This window comes from Nannizzia gypsea, genomic scaffold, assembly GCF_000150975.2.
Source record: "Nannizzia gypsea CBS 118893 supercont1.2 genomic scaffold, whole genome shotgun sequence".
In the NCBI taxonomy this organism is placed as follows: Eukaryota; Fungi; Ascomycota; class Eurotiomycetes; order Onygenales; family Arthrodermataceae; genus Nannizzia; species Nannizzia gypsea.
In genome coordinates, this window is record NW_003345200.1 from 586,711 (window position 1) to 603,219 (window position 16,509).

At 49.6% G+C, this 16,509-nt stretch overlaps 9 protein-coding genes across 9 annotated transcripts; 6 read left to right on the plus strand and 3 right to left on the minus strand.

Moving 5' to 3' along the window:
- Positions 1 to 460: 460 nt before the first annotated feature.
- Positions 461 to 1,354, plus strand: MGYG_02218 (hypothetical protein; the record flags this gene model as incomplete). The annotated part of the gene is made up of 1 exon (XM_003174639.1): positions 461 to 1,354. The coding sequence occupies one exon, from the start codon at positions 461 to 463 to the stop codon at positions 1,352 to 1,354; it is 894 nt and encodes a 297-aa protein (XP_003174687.1).
- A 437-nt stretch (positions 1,355 to 1,791) lies between these two features.
- MGYG_02219 (hypothetical protein) lies at positions 1,792 to 4,400 on the plus strand (the record flags this gene model as incomplete). The annotated part of the gene is made up of 3 exons (XM_003174640.1): positions 1,792 to 2,335; positions 2,403 to 3,458; positions 3,514 to 4,400. The coding sequence occupies 3 exons, from the start codon at positions 1,792 to 1,794 to the stop codon at positions 4,398 to 4,400; spliced, it is 2,487 nt and encodes an 828-aa protein (XP_003174688.1).
- Positions 4,401 to 5,151: 751 nt separating this feature from the next.
- Positions 5,152 to 6,051, plus strand: MGYG_02220 (DBF2 kinase activator protein MOB1; the record flags this gene model as incomplete). Its single annotated transcript, XM_003174641.1, has 4 exons — positions 5,152 to 5,353; positions 5,446 to 5,539; positions 5,597 to 5,730; positions 5,810 to 6,051. The coding sequence occupies 4 exons, from the start codon at positions 5,152 to 5,154 to the stop codon at positions 6,049 to 6,051; spliced, it is 672 nt and encodes a 223-aa protein (XP_003174689.1).
- A 465-nt stretch (positions 6,052 to 6,516) lies between these two features.
- MGYG_02221 (ATP synthase subunit 5) lies at positions 6,517 to 7,487 on the plus strand (the record flags this gene model as incomplete). Its single annotated transcript, XM_003174642.1, has 4 exons — positions 6,517 to 6,678; positions 6,814 to 7,122; positions 7,188 to 7,277; positions 7,374 to 7,487. 4 exons carry the CDS (start codon positions 6,517 to 6,519, stop codon positions 7,485 to 7,487), a joined length of 675 nt encoding a protein of 224 aa, XP_003174690.1.
- Positions 7,488 to 8,307: 820 nt separating this feature from the next.
- On the minus strand, positions 8,308 to 9,015 carry MGYG_02222 (hypothetical protein; the record flags this gene model as incomplete). The annotated part of the gene is made up of 3 exons (XM_003174643.1): positions 8,308 to 8,689; positions 8,758 to 8,847; positions 8,948 to 9,015. The coding sequence occupies 3 exons, from the start codon at positions 9,013 to 9,015 to the stop codon at positions 8,308 to 8,310; spliced, it is 540 nt and encodes a 179-aa protein (XP_003174691.1).
- A 1,022-nt stretch (positions 9,016 to 10,037) lies between these two features.
- On the plus strand, positions 10,038 to 12,554 carry MGYG_02223 (hypothetical protein; the record flags this gene model as incomplete). Its single annotated transcript, XM_003174644.1, has 1 exon — positions 10,038 to 12,554. One exon carries the CDS (start codon positions 10,038 to 10,040, stop codon positions 12,552 to 12,554), a length of 2,517 nt encoding a protein of 838 aa, XP_003174692.1.
- Positions 12,555 to 12,672: 118 nt separating this feature from the next.
- On the minus strand, positions 12,673 to 14,073 carry MGYG_02224 (diphthamide biosynthesis protein 1; the record flags this gene model as incomplete). Its single annotated transcript, XM_003174645.1, has 2 exons — positions 12,673 to 13,835; positions 13,914 to 14,073. The coding sequence occupies 2 exons, from the start codon at positions 14,071 to 14,073 to the stop codon at positions 12,673 to 12,675; spliced, it is 1,323 nt and encodes a 440-aa protein (XP_003174693.1).
- Positions 14,074 to 14,485: 412 nt separating this feature from the next.
- Positions 14,486 to 15,633, plus strand: MGYG_02225 (hydroxymethylglutaryl-CoA lyase; the record flags this gene model as incomplete). The annotated part of the gene is made up of 2 exons (XM_003174646.1): positions 14,486 to 14,740; positions 14,833 to 15,633. 2 exons carry the CDS (start codon positions 14,486 to 14,488, stop codon positions 15,631 to 15,633), a joined length of 1,056 nt encoding a protein of 351 aa, XP_003174694.1.
- Positions 15,634 to 15,942: 309 nt separating this feature from the next.
- MGYG_02226 (hypothetical protein) lies at positions 15,943 to 16,377 on the minus strand (the record flags this gene model as incomplete). The annotated part of the gene is made up of 1 exon (XM_003174647.1): positions 15,943 to 16,377. One exon carries the CDS (start codon positions 16,375 to 16,377, stop codon positions 15,943 to 15,945), a length of 435 nt encoding a protein of 144 aa, XP_003174695.1.
- Positions 16,378 to 16,509: the final 132 nt, after the last annotated feature.

Below are 16,509 nucleotides of genomic sequence, written 5' to 3' on the forward strand. Positions count from 1 at the left end.
ATTTTCTTGCCTTTCATCGCTCAACAATAGTAACAACGCTCGATTGAACAATGAAGCGCCTTTTATATTCAGCGGAATTATGTGGAGACAAGGATGCAAAAGTAAATTATCTCATTGGCTAAATTTCACCAGTATTTTATTGGTTGTCTTTTTGTATAATCCTAGCTCAAAGTCTTCCAATCAATAATCAATATAAACAAGCAAATATTATCAAAGGTCATTAGAGATGCGATTTATTCACTGCAGGATATCATTAAACACTCACGGAGCTTAAATCCCAATACAATTTCCCAAAGGAGAACCGGCCTGCAAATGGGGAATGCCATAGGCCTCCTGAAAAACATATCACGTGATGGAGCTTGGGCTCCGTGAATTTTTTATGGGATATAAATATTTCATCCTCTGTCCATGTTAAAGAAAATAATTCTCACAAAATTTCCGATTGTATTTAGCATTCAAGATGTCATCACAAACGTTGACAGCGGCGAACGTATTCGTGGTTTTACGCCAGCTTCGATCCCTATGTTATCCTATACCATCCTTCGCATCCTCGCAAACTATTCCTTCAAGAGCTTATAGCAATTACAATGCGGCGCGTCACACTTCTTTAGTTGTCCCAGCAAACATTGCAATAAAACAATGGCATTTTGCGGCCGCCTATTCCACTGCTCCCCCATCAAAGACTGCGAAAGAATCCGGTGAAGACACCGATCTACTCGAACCAACGAAGCCTAAACCTAAGAAGCCTGTACCTGCATGGGCGGTCCAGAAAAATGCGCTGAAGGAGAAATTTAAAGAAGGGTGGAAGCCGCGGAAGAAAGTGTCTCCTGATACCATGGAGAGCATACGGAAGCTACATAGCATGGATTCCGTGAAGTTTTCGACAAAGAACCTTGCAGAGGAGTTCAAGATTTCAGCCGAAGCTATTCGAAGGATATTGAAGAGCAAATGGCGAGCCACAGAGGAAGAGGAGATTGATAGGAGAAATCGTTGGGAGAAAAGAAAGCTGAGGATTCAAGAGCAAATGATGGAGCTGGGACTGCGGCACACCGACCCTATTTCTAAGGAGGGTCCTAGCAGCGACATGGAGTCATCTCATCGCAACAAGTCCTCAAGCGCTATTGAAAGCCTTGCTGGTGAATATCTATCCCAAAGCAGAGGCCAGGAATCCTCTCCCCAGAAGAGGCGTGATCCCTGGGATGTTACTGCAGATGATCTTCCCGGTACTATAAGAACTTCCACCAGGGATGCCTGGCCGCAGGAACGCTTTCCTGAGAGAAGAGGCAGTTCTCAAAGGCGAACTCGACGGGATGAATACATTGAACGAGGCCCTAGAGGAAAGCCCGACTGGTAGATAGACCCTACACTAACTCCTCAAGCCTATACATAAGCACTGTCGACGTATCTCAAACTGTACAATATCATCCTCTCTTAATTTGTTGATAGTTCTGATCTGAATGGTGCGTATGTACCGGCGCTTAAGTTAGCCGCCAAGCGCAATGCCAAGGCCACATGAAGATCGGCCAAGAACGTCCTGGAGAAATGCGCAAGACGAACTCTCCGCATCTACAACCTTGATGCTTCGTCTTCACGAGTAACCGAGTTCAAACTCGCGGCAGCCAAGGTTGTTTCTGGTCTATATAGCTGGATAATTGAAGCCCGCATCGGCTATGCCGGGAATGCCCTTTTTCAAGCCAGACATGCATTGAAATCATTCCCGAAACGACCTTGATATGCGCCCAAACCGTTGAACACGCATCCATCCATGCAGCAAAAAATCAGCCGACCGTTATGTTATCGGACATTCAGGTCTTCGTGAGATGGAAAGAACAAACCATATTCGCCGGAGAGGACGTTGAATGTACAATCACCTTTAAAAATGTGACCGAGGAAGAGGCCGGGAATGAGGTTGTTGGGACGACGAAGCATTATCGAGGCGGATCGAGGCCTATCAACACCGTTACAGATGGAACAAGCTACTCCCCAGCAAAGTCCCTGAATCCATTCTCCTTCAATAATCCGCCGCGTCGCCCGCAGTCCTCGGGGTATCGACCTCGACACCCACATCACAGGGCCTCTGCTTCCGTCGGCTCTTCTCCTATGCTGAGCCAGAGTTTCCCGCCGGCCACTCCATCACGAACAAATGGAACTCCCAACACCCCAGGCCATTTCCATAAACGATCTGTTTCGATTATATCCTTGGAGACGGACATTTCTCATGACCGTAAACAACTTCAGTCTCCGAAGAGCCCGCAACCAGGTCGACATACACGATCAGCAAGTTTCCAAGCTACCCCTAGACGGCATGATCCTTACAAAGACGATTTTCCAGCTGGTACTAGTTGCTCTTTCTCGATTTTGAATCCTTTATCTTGAGTTCTAAATATTGATTCTTGATTTAGTATCCCCCCGAACTCCAATTTCGAGGTTCTCGCCCCTTGCATCACAGTCCAACCTCTCCCTTCCAAACATTAAGGATGAGGCAGACACCTCCCGCTATCCTGCCAACAATTCACCAGCAGCCAGACGGAGCCCTATGCGCAGAGCTCCACGCAAAATGAGTGCTTTCAACGGAGATTTCAAGTTTCCACAAGCTCCGCCCTCACCTGAAAGTAATACAAACCAATTAGTACAGCCACCCACAGACGGTCAACCCACAGAATCTCCTAATAAATCTGCCATACCCGACCATATCAACGTAAATGCTGCCAATGGGAAGTTGACGGCTGACCAGCCTCGCTGTCTTACACCGGCAACGAAACTCTCCGCTGTATCAGCGATGGAAGGCAGTACTCGAAGCAGTACTGAGTTTTATTCTCTAAGCAATAACTCAACGGAGACTCTCGATTCAGACTACAAATTGGCCTCTATGAACAGAGGCCTTCCCAGGCATCGAAGACACCAATCAAGCCTCGAGCCAACCAGGATTAGTCGGTCTAATGAGTCCCAGACACTTCTAATGGGCTATGCCCAGATTAATGCTTCATTTACCGTTGATGGATCACTACTAGATCAGTCAGTCTTTGAAGAAGTAAAGCGTAAGGGTGTTGTTGGCCATCATGGGAGCAATGACCGGTCGCCGAGACAATCAAAATCTAGAAGCGGGTTCTGGGGAAATATAGGGCTCAGTAGCCTGGGGAACTCTCTTGCAAGTTTTGCCTCAACAGGAGAACTTGATGGACTACGGGAAATGCGAGGTGCTTCCTCATCTCACTCTATACCATTACTGTCAACTCCGCAATCCCTACTCTTTGTCGACCTTCGTTTAGCCCCAGGGCAGGAAAAGGCATTTTCATTCTCCTTCACCCTACCCCGCGGATTACCTTCAAGCCACAAGGGTAAAGCTATAAAGATTTCATATAATTTGGTTATTGGAACACAAAAAGCAGCAGTCATAAAGGGAAACCAGCGACTTCACAAGATCAATATACCATTCCGTGTTCTCAGTGGTGTGGACGGTAAGATCAATTCTCTCATCACTCTTTGACTTGATATTCGCTAATGGTATAACAGCCCAAGGGGGTGTTCTCGGGCACGATTTAATGCAGCCGTATGTGGTGTTAAGGGATGAAGCTCGCGTGCGGAGTATTGACTCGTCGGCGCCCCGGCCGCCTGTAAAGGAGAAAAGTATCAGCGCGAAAGCGTGGACATCAGCACCTCAGTTTCTATCTTATGTCGACGAAATTCTCAAACAGAAAGACCGTCAGGACACGTTGATGTCACCGGTAACTCCGGGGCCGCCACACCTTCATCATGAAACACCGTTTTCATGTAAAGACGCAATTGACTTGGCTATCCTACGTAGCAACAAGTCAACTGTATCGGACCAGAGCGCTAACCGCTTCGAAATATCCCGTAGCGGCCGACGAGTTGCCGTTATCGTACTTAACCGACCAGCTCACCGAATAGGAGAAACTATAGTGGCCACTGCCGATTTTACAAACGCGGCTATTCATTGCCATTCCTTACGTGGGTCACTGGAAACCCACGAGACAATCAACCCTGAAATTGCACTTCGGTCGGCAGCAAGCATCACTCGTGCCACACGAAAAGTTCATGCCATGTGTTTTGAAAACACCCTCTTTGCATCCAGAGTAGCCTTTACGCCTGCCATCCCGGTTTCTGCAACGCCTACTCTTATAACCTCCGGCGTGAACGTCGAATGGCAGCTTCGGTTCGAGTTTGTGACAAGCAGCTTGTCAGATTCTACGGAGAACGTTCCAGCATTAGCATCCGGAATAGGTCTGCTGGAACCCGTTGAACACGACGAAAGAGGGACCGTCTTTGCTGCTGCCGAACATATGTCTTGTGAATCTTTTGAAGTCAGCATTCCTATTACGGTCTATGGCGGGACAGTGCAGGAGCCTAGCCGTGAGGAGTTGCAGGGGATACCGATATAAAAGCGCTGCATCATTGAATGTACACTGGGATTAGAATCTAGGGATGGTTTCGGATACCATCGATGTTAATATGTTGATTGAACGAATACTACAGGGCTTCCGGATTGGATGTTATCTTTTGTTCAACGGTGGATAAAGAATGTATGATGTAATTATAGACTCGAATCGAGCACGATATTTATCTATACCGGGTATCTCCTTTTGCTGTGATTCAAACTGTCCCTTATCGGTTATGGCCATACTCTTTTCTGTGTATCAATATTCTTCTCATTTAAATATTGACTTTGGCAATCAAAATGCAGCAACAATGTATAGCATGTCCAGGCTGATAATAAATCTAGAATTGGTAGAGGCCTGGCTGTCTCCCCGGCAACCACCAGGAAATGATAAAACATCCAGCAAGAAAAAAGATACTTCAATACCACCCCCTAATTTATGCATTAACGACTCCATCTTCTTGCATTGTCCAATCAGTTTTCCTTTTTATTGACAAGAAATATATTGGAGAACCAACGAGCTGACGAGAAACTGCGTCAGCCACGGGTCAGAGGCAAGAAATCAGCGACCCACGGCGCATCCTTGTTGACATCCAGAATGGCGACCTCTCTTATCAACACCATGTACGTTCAGCCTCTACGACTCTCACGGCTTTGACTTGCATTTATCCTTCTATTCCCTGCTTGAGAACCTGCTTCGGCCTCTGTTATTCGATATTGGAATCGAACATATAACGGCCATTATCGCGACCACGATGGCCCCGCCTCTGACAGACCTTTCTTCGACAAACAGAAACACCCGCACGCGAGGACCATTCCGGCCGCGAGCAGCGAATAAAGGCAGTGGAAGTTACCAGCTACGACAGTTCGCAGAGGCGACACTGGGCAGCGGGAGTCTTCGAAAGGCCGTCAAGCTCCCCGACGGAGAGGATGTCAACGAATGGCTGGCCGTTAACCGTACGCTCATATACCCCAATAGATAGAAGAAGTGGAAGAGGAGATACAAAGGAGTGAACTATGGAGCTGGCGCTGACTGGCTGGATGCATAGTGGTCGATTTCTATAACCAGATCAACCTACTGTACGGGTCAATTACGGAGTTTTGCTCGCCGCAGACATGTCCTGAGATGAAGGCGACAGACGAGTACGTTTCTATGCGCTGGTATATATCATGCTACCTTTCTAACTGAAGAGACTATAGATTCGAATATCTTTGGCAGGATAACGAGAATTTCAAGCGTCCCACGAAGATGTCTGCGCCTGAATACGTTGAGCATCTGATGACCTGGGTACAGGCAAACATTGACAACGAGCAGATGTTCCCCAGCCACATAGGTATGAACTCGGCTGATATTGACATGTCGCGGCATAATGGAAGCCGAGTTACGACTGACGCTGACTATTATCATTCTAGGGGTACCATTCCCAAAAACATTCCCTTCTCTACTGAAACAACTGTTCAAGCGCATGTACCGTGTGTACGCACACATATACTGCCATCACTACCCAGTTGTGGTCCATCTTGGACTAGAGCCGCACCTAAACACCAGCTTCAAGCATTATGTGCTATTTATCGAGGAGCATAACCTGGCTAGCGGGAAGGACTTCTGGGGCCCCTTAGGCGACCTGGTTGACAGCATGCTCAGAAGTGACTGACGGAATTACGAAGAGACCCAATACTCCATCCTGCCGCTTCCATCTGTATCCTCTCCCCCTTTCTTCATCATCTGTCTCCTTCCCGGCGGCCTTCTCTGCAGTCTGTTTTACTGAGCATTACCGGACCTGGCGTCCACGGCGTCCCTCACCCAACGAGTCATGATAAATAGCATAACGTATAATAACGATACATAATTAAGAGCTACCACGGCCTCTTTTATCCCTTTACCACAGTGTTATTGCAGAGCAATGCAGTGTTACCGTAATTTCTTCAAAGGCCATCCGAATTTTATATCACGTGATTGTGTTTTCCGCCGAGCAACACCAAACCCACTGCGACGTTCGACCTCCAAACCACGAACGAAGACTTGCAAACCGCCAGCAACCAGCAGCATCTCCGGCTGTCCATCTCGCACGCTCAACCGACCAGCTCAATTCGACGGCCCGAGTCTCTCTCCTCTCGCCATGCTCTCCTCCCGCGTCGCCCAGGCGAGCCTTCGCGCTTCCGCCCAGCAGGCCTCCCGACGATCCGTCGTCAACGGAGCCAGAACCTATGCCACCGCAGCCCAGGACTCGAAGCCTCCAGTCGCTCTCTTCGGCGTCGACGGCACTTACGCCAATGCCCTGGTGCGTATGCTCTTGATTTACGATGGTGGATGACAATTGGCTGTCGCAGACGACAGGCAGCCCAGACGCAAAAAAAATACATAAAACATCAAAAAACTCATCCGCTAACTTCGTTATTGTGTTTCCTGCGAGTAGTACACTGCCTCCGCGAAGTCCGGCAGCCTAGAGCAGACCTCCAAGGCTCTCAATGCTTTGACCGAGGTGTTCAAGAAGGACGCCAAGTTGGGTCCTATCCTGCACACTCCCACCTTGACTGCGCAGGACAAGTCTCAGATCGTCCAGGAACTGCAGAAGCTTACCGGCAAGAACGAGCTTTTGGGCAATTTCTTCAACACCCTTGCTGAGAACAACAGATTGGGCGTTCTTCAGGGTGTCTGTGAGAAGTTTGAGACTTTGATGGGTGCTTATCGGGGTGAGATTGAGCTTAACATCACCAGCGCTCAGGTATGTGCACCTTTTGTCCATGTTTGCAGGGAATATTTCATTTGATACTGATATCCGGGGGATAGAAACTTGACCAGAAGACCATCCAGCGCCTCGAGACTGCCATTGCCAAGTCCCAGTACAGCCAGGGCAAGAAGCTCAAGGTCGTCACCAAGGTAAACGCCATCCATTCATTCATTCATTCATCCATTCATCCATTAATTTCTTTCCGTTTCGTTAATATACATAAGTACTAACATGTTTCACTATAGGTCGATCCCGAAATCGTCGGTGGACTTATTGTCGAGTTCGATGGCCGAACAATTGACCTCAGCGTCTCCTCCAAGCTCACCAAGCTCAACAAGGCTCTCACCGACGCTCTGTAAATAAGTATTGTGCTCTAAACATTATAAACACCGCCGCAAGATCTGCAACAATAGAACTTTTGTATTATTGATTCCTTATGTATCTTGTTCCATCAAAACCTAACTAGCAATCAACAATCAACGCTCCAGTAACTTCTCTCAAGGCGTTAGTCAAGGACACCTGATATACACCCCAAATGCAACCAACTAAATGCAATGTATGGTGACAAGTAATAGCATTTCCAATAAAAAGGCATACAGCATGCGCTCAAAACCCGACAACTAATCTTACAACGAGGCGGGGAAGGGAGGGAATGAAAGTATTATAAAGGCATATAAGAACAAAGTAAAGAAGAGTGTCAGTCAAGCGAATGGGTAAGGGCAAACGAATGAGATAATTAAACTAAATATATATATCCGACCGCGTCAAGATGATAATGGCTTTAAAAAGAAGGATAAGAAGAATGGGGCAAAAGAGAGCGAGGGAGGGAGAGAGACCAAAATGAAGGAGTCATGTTCCCGAGACCTGTCATATGCTGTTCAGACATGTATTTGACGTAGCAGCCAGGCTCGAGTGAGCTGGGCTTCTTTTTTTTTTTTTTAAGTGAAAGTAGCCCAAAGGAAAGGATATGCATAGCAACGTCGAACATGATATTGAGCCCGGGTTTCATTGTATGACGGTTTGCTTGGGAAAAGGTATATGAAATCATGGGGAGGTCCTGAGCTCGGGTATAAGGGTTGAATATGACAAAAAAAGCCATAAAAAAGGAAATAGGCTAGTGCTGTCCCAATAACAGAAAAATGCAAAGGAATTAATGTAAAAAAGGTGGCTATGAATGACTCAAGACCATCCCTTCTTGCCCTCCAAGTGACCTTGACGGCCGTCTTGACCATGGACGCCAGCATGGTCGGCAGCCTCTTCACCCTGGTCCGTGGTTGCAGGGGAGGTGGAAGCGTTGGTAGTGAAGCCGTCGTCAGACTGGTTGGGCGTGGATAGCGGCGGCGGACCACGCTCCTTGTCTGCAGTAGAGACCTCCAGAGGTGTTCTGCCCTTGTGCGAGCTGTTCTGGGAGGCAGCATTCTCATTATTGCTGGCAGAGTCGTTGGCCTTGACGGGCTCAAGGGGAGCCTCCCCCTTTTGCATTCTTAGGCGGTTTTCGGTGGCTCGAAGCCTAGCTTCCAGCGCCTCGAGCTCGCGGCTCTGCATTGATACCATTGTTTGTCTATACACCAGTCTGTTAGCAACGGTCTGTTCCTCCCCCTTTTTTTGTTTCTTATTTATTCATCATACTTATAGTGGATGGCGTTGGTGAGGGAGTCAACCTCCGAGTCGAGCATGAAAGCATTATCAAGAGCAGCGGCAAGAGAGCGAGCCATGGTTCTGCAGCAGACAAGGGTTAACAAGGGTCAACAACAACAACAAATTCGATCTTGATAGAGACGCAATGGATGAATATAAGGAAGGGGAAAATAAGACTGACGATTGAGGCCGTCTGCCGTTGGGCTTCCACTCTTTATCAAGCTCCACGTCTGTCATCTCCTGAGACATATTCGCGGTTGTTCAAGGTCGAGAGTCAAGGAGGGGTGTGTTTGATAAATGTACAGAGTACGGAGAACGAGGTCAAGTATAATTAACTGGAGATCTGGCGGGTTTCAGGTCGATGATCAAGGGCGAGCAGAAGAGCAACAAGAAGGGTCCCCCCTGAGGGTTTATATGGCTTTTTGTTCTCCCCCTTCGAAACCAGAACCAGCTGGGGACGGGCGGTCGTTTGCTCACGAGGAGGCGAAGGAGAAAACGGGCGATGCAGGGCAAAGGGCTTGAGTCGCAGCAACGGTCCGGTCAGGCTGAAGAGTCACCAGAAGGCACCAGGAGGCCGCAGTCGATGATGCTATGTATGGATGTATGTAATTTTGAGATATCGTTAGCCAGTTAGTCTACCAAGTAGCCTGCCAGCTAGTCGTTTAGTCCCGAGTCTGCAGCAAAGTAAGCCGCAACAGAGCTCGAGGGTCAGAAGGGGGGAGGCGAGTGACGCAGTTTGATGCGCCCTAGGCTTGCCGCCTCCTATTCTTTCGTGCTCTACTCTTGTACTTTGTGATTCCTTGTGCCTCTGCTATGCTTCTCCCCCTGAATGATAATAATAACGATTATGATAATAATACTAAGGTGGAGTTTTCATTCTTATCATCGTCTCTTATTACTATTCATTTTTTCATTCATTTTTCTTTTATTTTTATTTTTTTCTTTTATTTTGATTTCAAAGAGATCAAGAGTTTCCTTTTTGGGAAAGACTCCCGTGGATCGTCACATGACTTGGTGTTGATCACGTGAAGAGGAAAGGAGCATCACGTGAATAAAGTGATATGTCACGTGATATGGCTTTTTCAACGTCACGGAAAAAGTTGGAGACGCGCAGAGCGAGGACAACGACGGCGACGGCGACGATACGCTGGAGATAGACGAAACACGCGACGGCTGAGAGGCACTACGGACACGCATAGACGGCCATACGACGCCAAACAGGCGAGAGAAACAGGGGGATACAAAGGAACCAACCGCGGGAATACAATGGGATGCCTTCTCTTTCGTCATACACCCCCTTCGAGTCCCTGCTCTTCTTCCAGTCTCTGGCAACGCTAAAGAGCCGGCCGGATAGCTTTGCGCCAGTCTCGGAGCTCCTGCGGAACAACCCTTTTGTGCAGCAGGATGTTAAGTACGACGCGAACCGGCTGAGCCCGCAGGCCCTCGAGGAGCTATACACGACCCTCTTGGTGGATGGCTTCCGGTCTTCAGACGACGAGGCATCGGATCACAGCCATAGCGCGCAGGAAGCTTCTAACCTGAAGAAGAGAAAACATGCTCAAGCTGCGCAGGATGGAACGGCGAGGTCACACTCCGCGGCCATGCCGGACTTGGTCGATAGGCTTTACGCTAGGTACAAGGAACGCGTGACAAGGGAGATACGGCGGGAGGAACAGCGGTACGCCGAGATCAAGGACGAGATACGGCGCCTAGAGGCTGGCGAGGACCTGCAGAAACCACCTGTCACTATTGGTTCGAACGTGGCACCTAGATCAGGTGTTAGTGTTCCTGCAGTTGCTGCTACTGCTGCTGCACCGCCGAAGCCAGAGCTTGCGCGGGAAAAGGTACTCGGCAGGATACCACAGGAGAGTGTACAGGTACCTTCTCAAACGCCCACTACTGCAGGCACACCACAAGGAATACGGACTGTACAACCCACGGCGGGACCACCAGCATCTACTGCCCCTCAAGAAGCTCCGATCCCTTCTGCATATAACCTCAAACCGGCACCGTTGGCCAGCCCGGCACAGCAGCAACAACAACAGCAACAACAACAACCTCCCACCCAGACACCTCCACCTGTCAGCGCTCCAGGAGCTAGTATATACCCTAACATACAACCGTTTCCCCCACCGGTTCACCCTACAACCACAGCTACATCCCAATCGACATATCAAACTACCACTCCACCTGTCCCACTTGCCAGAGTACCACAAACGCAACAACCCCCACCTCCACTACCGCCGAATACCACTTGGAATAGAACACCCCAAATACCATCTAAAGCAGTCCCTCAAACTGTCAAGTTTCAGCCTCTTTTAACTCCACAAACAATTCCCCAGTCTTCATACGGCCACGGTTCCGCCCGCTCTACACCGAAACCAGGCAACCAGGCCCGTAGCAAGACAACACCAACTCCTAAACCTCTTGCACCAAACATCGATAAACCCAGTATTCCTCTTGCTCAAAACCCGCCTCTCTCAGCACCGCCAGCAATAACACCCACGGCTGGCGGCGCTAGCACCCCTACTCCTTTACCAACAACCGCACAACCTACTACCACACCAGATGCTACAGCTCTTGAGAAACTAAAAGCACAACTCCCTTCTTTTGCACAGTCAATAGGCAGGAGACCACCGCGGCCTTCATTGGTCACTTCCAGCGGTAATACGCCGTGGAAGATACCCGGCCCTATATCCCTACCTAATGAACCCGGCTCCCCTGAACGGCCAAAGTCTGCAGATATCAGCCCTATCAGCGACCGAGCTTTGTCACCTTCGGGCCAAGAAGATGTAGAACAGTGGGCTGGGCAGGGGGCGCGCCGTAAACTAGACCTTAGCGGAGGCGCAGCTCCTCGTGAAAGCCCCAAGCATGCGGGGGATGCTGCTTCGCCTGGCAATCTGCCTTCCGGACGCCCTAGGACACGCGGTCAGTCTATCGCTTCACGCGGGGAGGATACTGGCCGTCACATCAAAAACGAGCTTCCAAGCACCCCGGTTGGTATTACCGGAGATGACATGGATACTGGCCATTACCGTGCGAAGCGGAAAAGAAGCCCCAGTGGATCATTTTCTTTAGGACACGAACAACGGCCGTCCGACTGGTTGAGAGATAGTCAATATGTGATGTGCTCGCGGACGTTCGGTCGTACCTGCGGTCCGATAATGAACGACGTAGCTGCTCACAAGTATGCGTCCATCTTTGCCAAGCCATTGACAAACCGTGATGCGCCCGGGTACAGGGATCTTATATACCGTCCTCAAGATATAAAGTCCATCAAATCCGCCATACACCAGGGCAGTCGTGCCGTTGCCGCAGCTTCAGAAGCTACCCAATCAGCTGAAGAAACTCCACCAGTGACAACAGCGAGTGCATCAACCCCAGCAGCAACAGCGTCAGGAGCAGCGGCCCCATCACCTAAGAGTAACGTACTCCTGGCCACCAAGTCGGCTGAGTTACTACCGCCAAAGGGAATAGTAAATTCCTCCCAACTAGAAAAGGAGCTGATCCGCATGTTCGCCAATGCAATCATGTTCAATCCTACACCAGATCATACGTTTGGCCCGGCATTTCCCATGCGAACGGATTCTTCTTCTCGAGAGGGAACACGAAGCGCTGAACCAGATGAGGGAGGTATTATCAACGACACGCTAGAGATGTACGAGGATGTCGAGAAGGCAATCTCTACATGGCGTTCCGCTGAACGTCCCATGGATGACGCAGGCGGCAAGGCCTTTTTAGCCTTGAAGAGAGGGACTCCAGTGGATTCTAACGATGCAGATGATTGAGAGGCCTTCTTTTTGTCTAATACCTGTCTGTGCATTATTATCTATCCTGTTTGAATCTATCAAATTCATATTTTTATATTCAACTCCATTTTTTTGCTTTGTTTAAACGACTTTACTGCTATCCTGCCAACGATGCGACAGTCGTGCCAGGTTTTATCCTACCCAGGCCCTCCTTTGCATAAAAGTCCATCGGGTATATACCATTATTCGCCTTATCCCAGTCTTCCTTGATCCCCAATGCAATCAGCGCCTCATACGGCGTCAACAGAGGTTTCGGAAATGCATACCCCCAATCAATACTCAGCCTGGGACAAGCAATCTGCACCCAGCAGTCGACGTCCGACATACTCGCCAACTTGCCCGGAAATATCTCACTAAGCAGTAAATTTACATACGGTATACCCTTCTCGTTAAGATGATCCTCAATCATCTTCATGGTATGCGGGTTACCCTGCCGTCCCAAACTACCCAGTATAATACCCCATCTCTTCGCTGATTTGGCGACGTTTATGGCCTTCCGCCGCAGATCCTGCATTTCTTCATGGTCGTACCGCTCTCTGCTTAGAGTACGGGAGTAAGGGTCGTATCTGTAGGCTGGTATGCTTGGGTTGTGAATCATGGCTGATTCAAGATGGAAGCGTCCGTCGCCCAGGTACAGCAGTAGATCTACTGCCTCGCTTGACATGCGAGGGGACGTACAGCCTAGAATCTCTCCTTTGCTCAGAGGCATGATCTGAGGCACGGTAATGTTGAACCCTTCCTTTTCCAACACGGGCTTCAATCCATGTAGTGTAGCATTGAACTGTATTGTGCCTACCACCGCAATGCGCTGGCCAGAGGTAAAGTTGCGTTTGAGCGTGTCGATAAGATGCTGCGTGTCTATGCCGATGTCAACGAAGATATATAGTGTTTTTATCTTGGTGACGTCCACCGGTATAAGACATGAATGCGCGTAGTGTACTAGCAAGTCACAACCCAGTGCTCGAGCGGTATAGTCGTCAATGCAGCATGCGCCATAGGTAACATCGCCCATAATAACAGTCTCAATTCCAGGACAGAACTGGTTCAAGATATCCGATATTGTAGTAGCGAACAGCAGCAGTCCCTCCGGGAACTGGAGAGCTACCCGTTTAGCTCCTGACGACCGTATCCTGTGTATCGTCTTGGGTATTTCAAAGGAGTAGTTGTGTGGTAGGAGGGAGATCGCGGCTTTGATATCTTCATCGTCGAGGATCTCAGCGGGAATCTGGTTTAGTGCTCTCGGACCTCGTCTCGTGGATGCTACAGTAAATATCAGCAATTATTCTTATATAGATGTGTCCGCCACCACAAAACCAGTCCTCTAACAAGCTCTCGTACCTGTCTGTATAGCTGTGGAATGCGATTGCTCGACATCCCCGCCTGTCCTCTGCGCCTGCGCCTCTGCAGTCTTCCGCCCTACAAATCTCTTCTTCGGCACTCTTGTCCCGTTTGTCTGCGTCACCGTCGGCGCATCATTTTTACCCGTATTATCCGCCATTTTAGCAGCTTTTGATACCCCTTTCTCTCTTTCATTCCTCGTCTTTTCACTCCTCCGTCTTCATCTTCAACTTTTTTCTTATCTCCCCTCTATCTCTATCAGCTGCTGACTAAAAGCCGAGCCAGCCCTTAGTCATTTCTTAGTCATCTTCTTACTTACGTCTGGCTAACACGGCTAAAGGCGGCGTCAAGTTCTTCCGTGATTGGCTAGTCTAAGCGGCCGCCCGGGATGTTTTTCAACATCGGAGCAAAATAGCCGAAGCTGACGGCCGCGAGCGCCGGCGAGGAAGAAGAAGAAAAGAAAGCAGACGAGCAGAACGACGAGCTGACAGCTCAAACAGACAGAAACGACGAGGGAAGAACCGCTGCTCTGCATTGTACACTGGAGACTGTCGCGCATAGGTAGAGTGACCATGTTCGGACTCAGAGCTGCCTCCAGGGCCTCTCGCCTGGCCTGTCGACACGGCGCAGTGCGGTCGCTGGCTACCGATGCCAAACTTGCTCCGGATTTCGTGCGCATCGTCGAGGTCGGCCCCAGAGATGGCCTGCAGAACGAGAAGAAGTCCATCCCTCTCGAGACGAAGCTGGAGTTGATCTCCAGGCTTGCTGGGACCGGTCTCGAGACCATCGAGGCTGGCTCGTTCGTGCCCGCGAAGTGGGTGCCTCAGGTGAGTCCTTGATCGCGTGCTGCATTTGCCGTATTGTTTATATTGGAGCCTGGCCGGCTAATTCATGGGGCGTATTCAATTCGACTGTTTAGATGGCTAGCACAGCCGATATTCTATCACATCTCATCAAAACCCCTCCCCCCGCCCCCCACCCGGTCTCATATAACTACCTAGTCCCTAACGTGAAGGGACTCGAAACACTGGTCAAAGTGCTCGAGAAGGAAACAGCCGCCCTGCCAGAGCAAGCTCGTCCAACAGAGCTGCCCGAGATATCCCTTTTTGCTGCCGCCACTGAGGCCTTCTCCAAGGCTAACACCAACTGCACAATAGAAGAGTCCCTGGCCAGAATCGGGCCGATAGTCTCGCTGGCCAAGGAGAAGAATATCCGGGTACGAGGCTATGTGTCTGTTGCACTTGGATGTCCATATGAAGGACCAGATGTAGACCCCCACAAGGTCGCTGAGATCACTGCTTCGCTGCTGGAAATGGGCGCCGACGAGGTCTCTGTGGCGGACACGACTGGCATGGGAACCGCTCCAAGAACACAGAAGCTACTGAAGACTCTCACTGCTGCTGGAATTGCTAGTAATGATCTCGCATTGCATTTTCATGATACCTACGGCCAGGCTCTGGTCAACACTATCGTCGGTCTAGAACACGGCATACGGATATTTGACAGCAGTGTTGGCGGATTGGGAGGCTGCCCGTACTCCAAGGGCGCCACCGGAAACGTCTCGACGGAAGATCTGATCCATACGCTGCACAGTCTTGGAATGAAGACCGGCGTGAACCTCGAAGCAGTAGCAAAAATTGGAGCTTGGATCAGTGCTGAGCTTGGTCGTGAGAACGATAGCAGAGCCGGAAAGGCAACCGTCAGCAGGCTTCAAGGATAGATTCTCTCATATTTAATGTTGCAAACCCCAATCATCATTATAATCCCACCATCTAACCCCTTTCTCTCACGAAAATATCCTTGTCCTCGCTTTCCATAACTTGACCGAAGTTCCACCATGATTCACGCACGATGTTTTGGGCCAGCAGATTGTATATAGCTAAAGAACAGACGATTCTCATTGCAGTATTATGCAGCATGTCCATCATCTTCTCATTCCTAGTCGTATATGCAATAATGTACAATGGCGGTGGTATCGAGTTCGGTCACCGCCAGCTTCTCCAGACCCCAGACTTAAGGCCCTCTATTATCAGAAATCGGTAACCCTCCCATTGTAGCTCCAGTCACCGCTTCCACCCCATCTCAACGGCTCATTCTTCGGCCCTCCAATCTCGCCGGTCTTTGGATTCTTCTCTCCCTCAAACTCCGGCTTTGCACCCCGTCGTAGGTCTGGATGTAACTCCTCATCCGCTGAGCCCTGAAGCGCATCTTCCGGCTGAGACTGCGGAGACTGGTTTATCTGAGGCGGCGATCGAGGTGTACTGAACGCTCCGGTAGACTGCTGCTGCAAATTTTCGAATATCTCTTGTTCTTCCGGGGCCAGACGGGGTGGTGACGGCGAGGGCGCAAAGCGGCTGGGTTTAGATGATCGTGCTGCGGAAACGGTGAAGCATCGTGAAGCCAGGCCTGGAGCATAGATAGGTCTTAATATCGAAGACAGGCGGTATCTTACAACGCCAGCCATGACTCTAGCCCTCGTGGTGTCTTCTTCGTGTTCGTGGTATGGGTTGTTGGTTTGTCTTGCCGTGAAAAAGACGCTGCAAGAGCTTCAAGAGAATCGCCGAAATCGGAATCTCGTGTTTTTCCGAGTCATTTC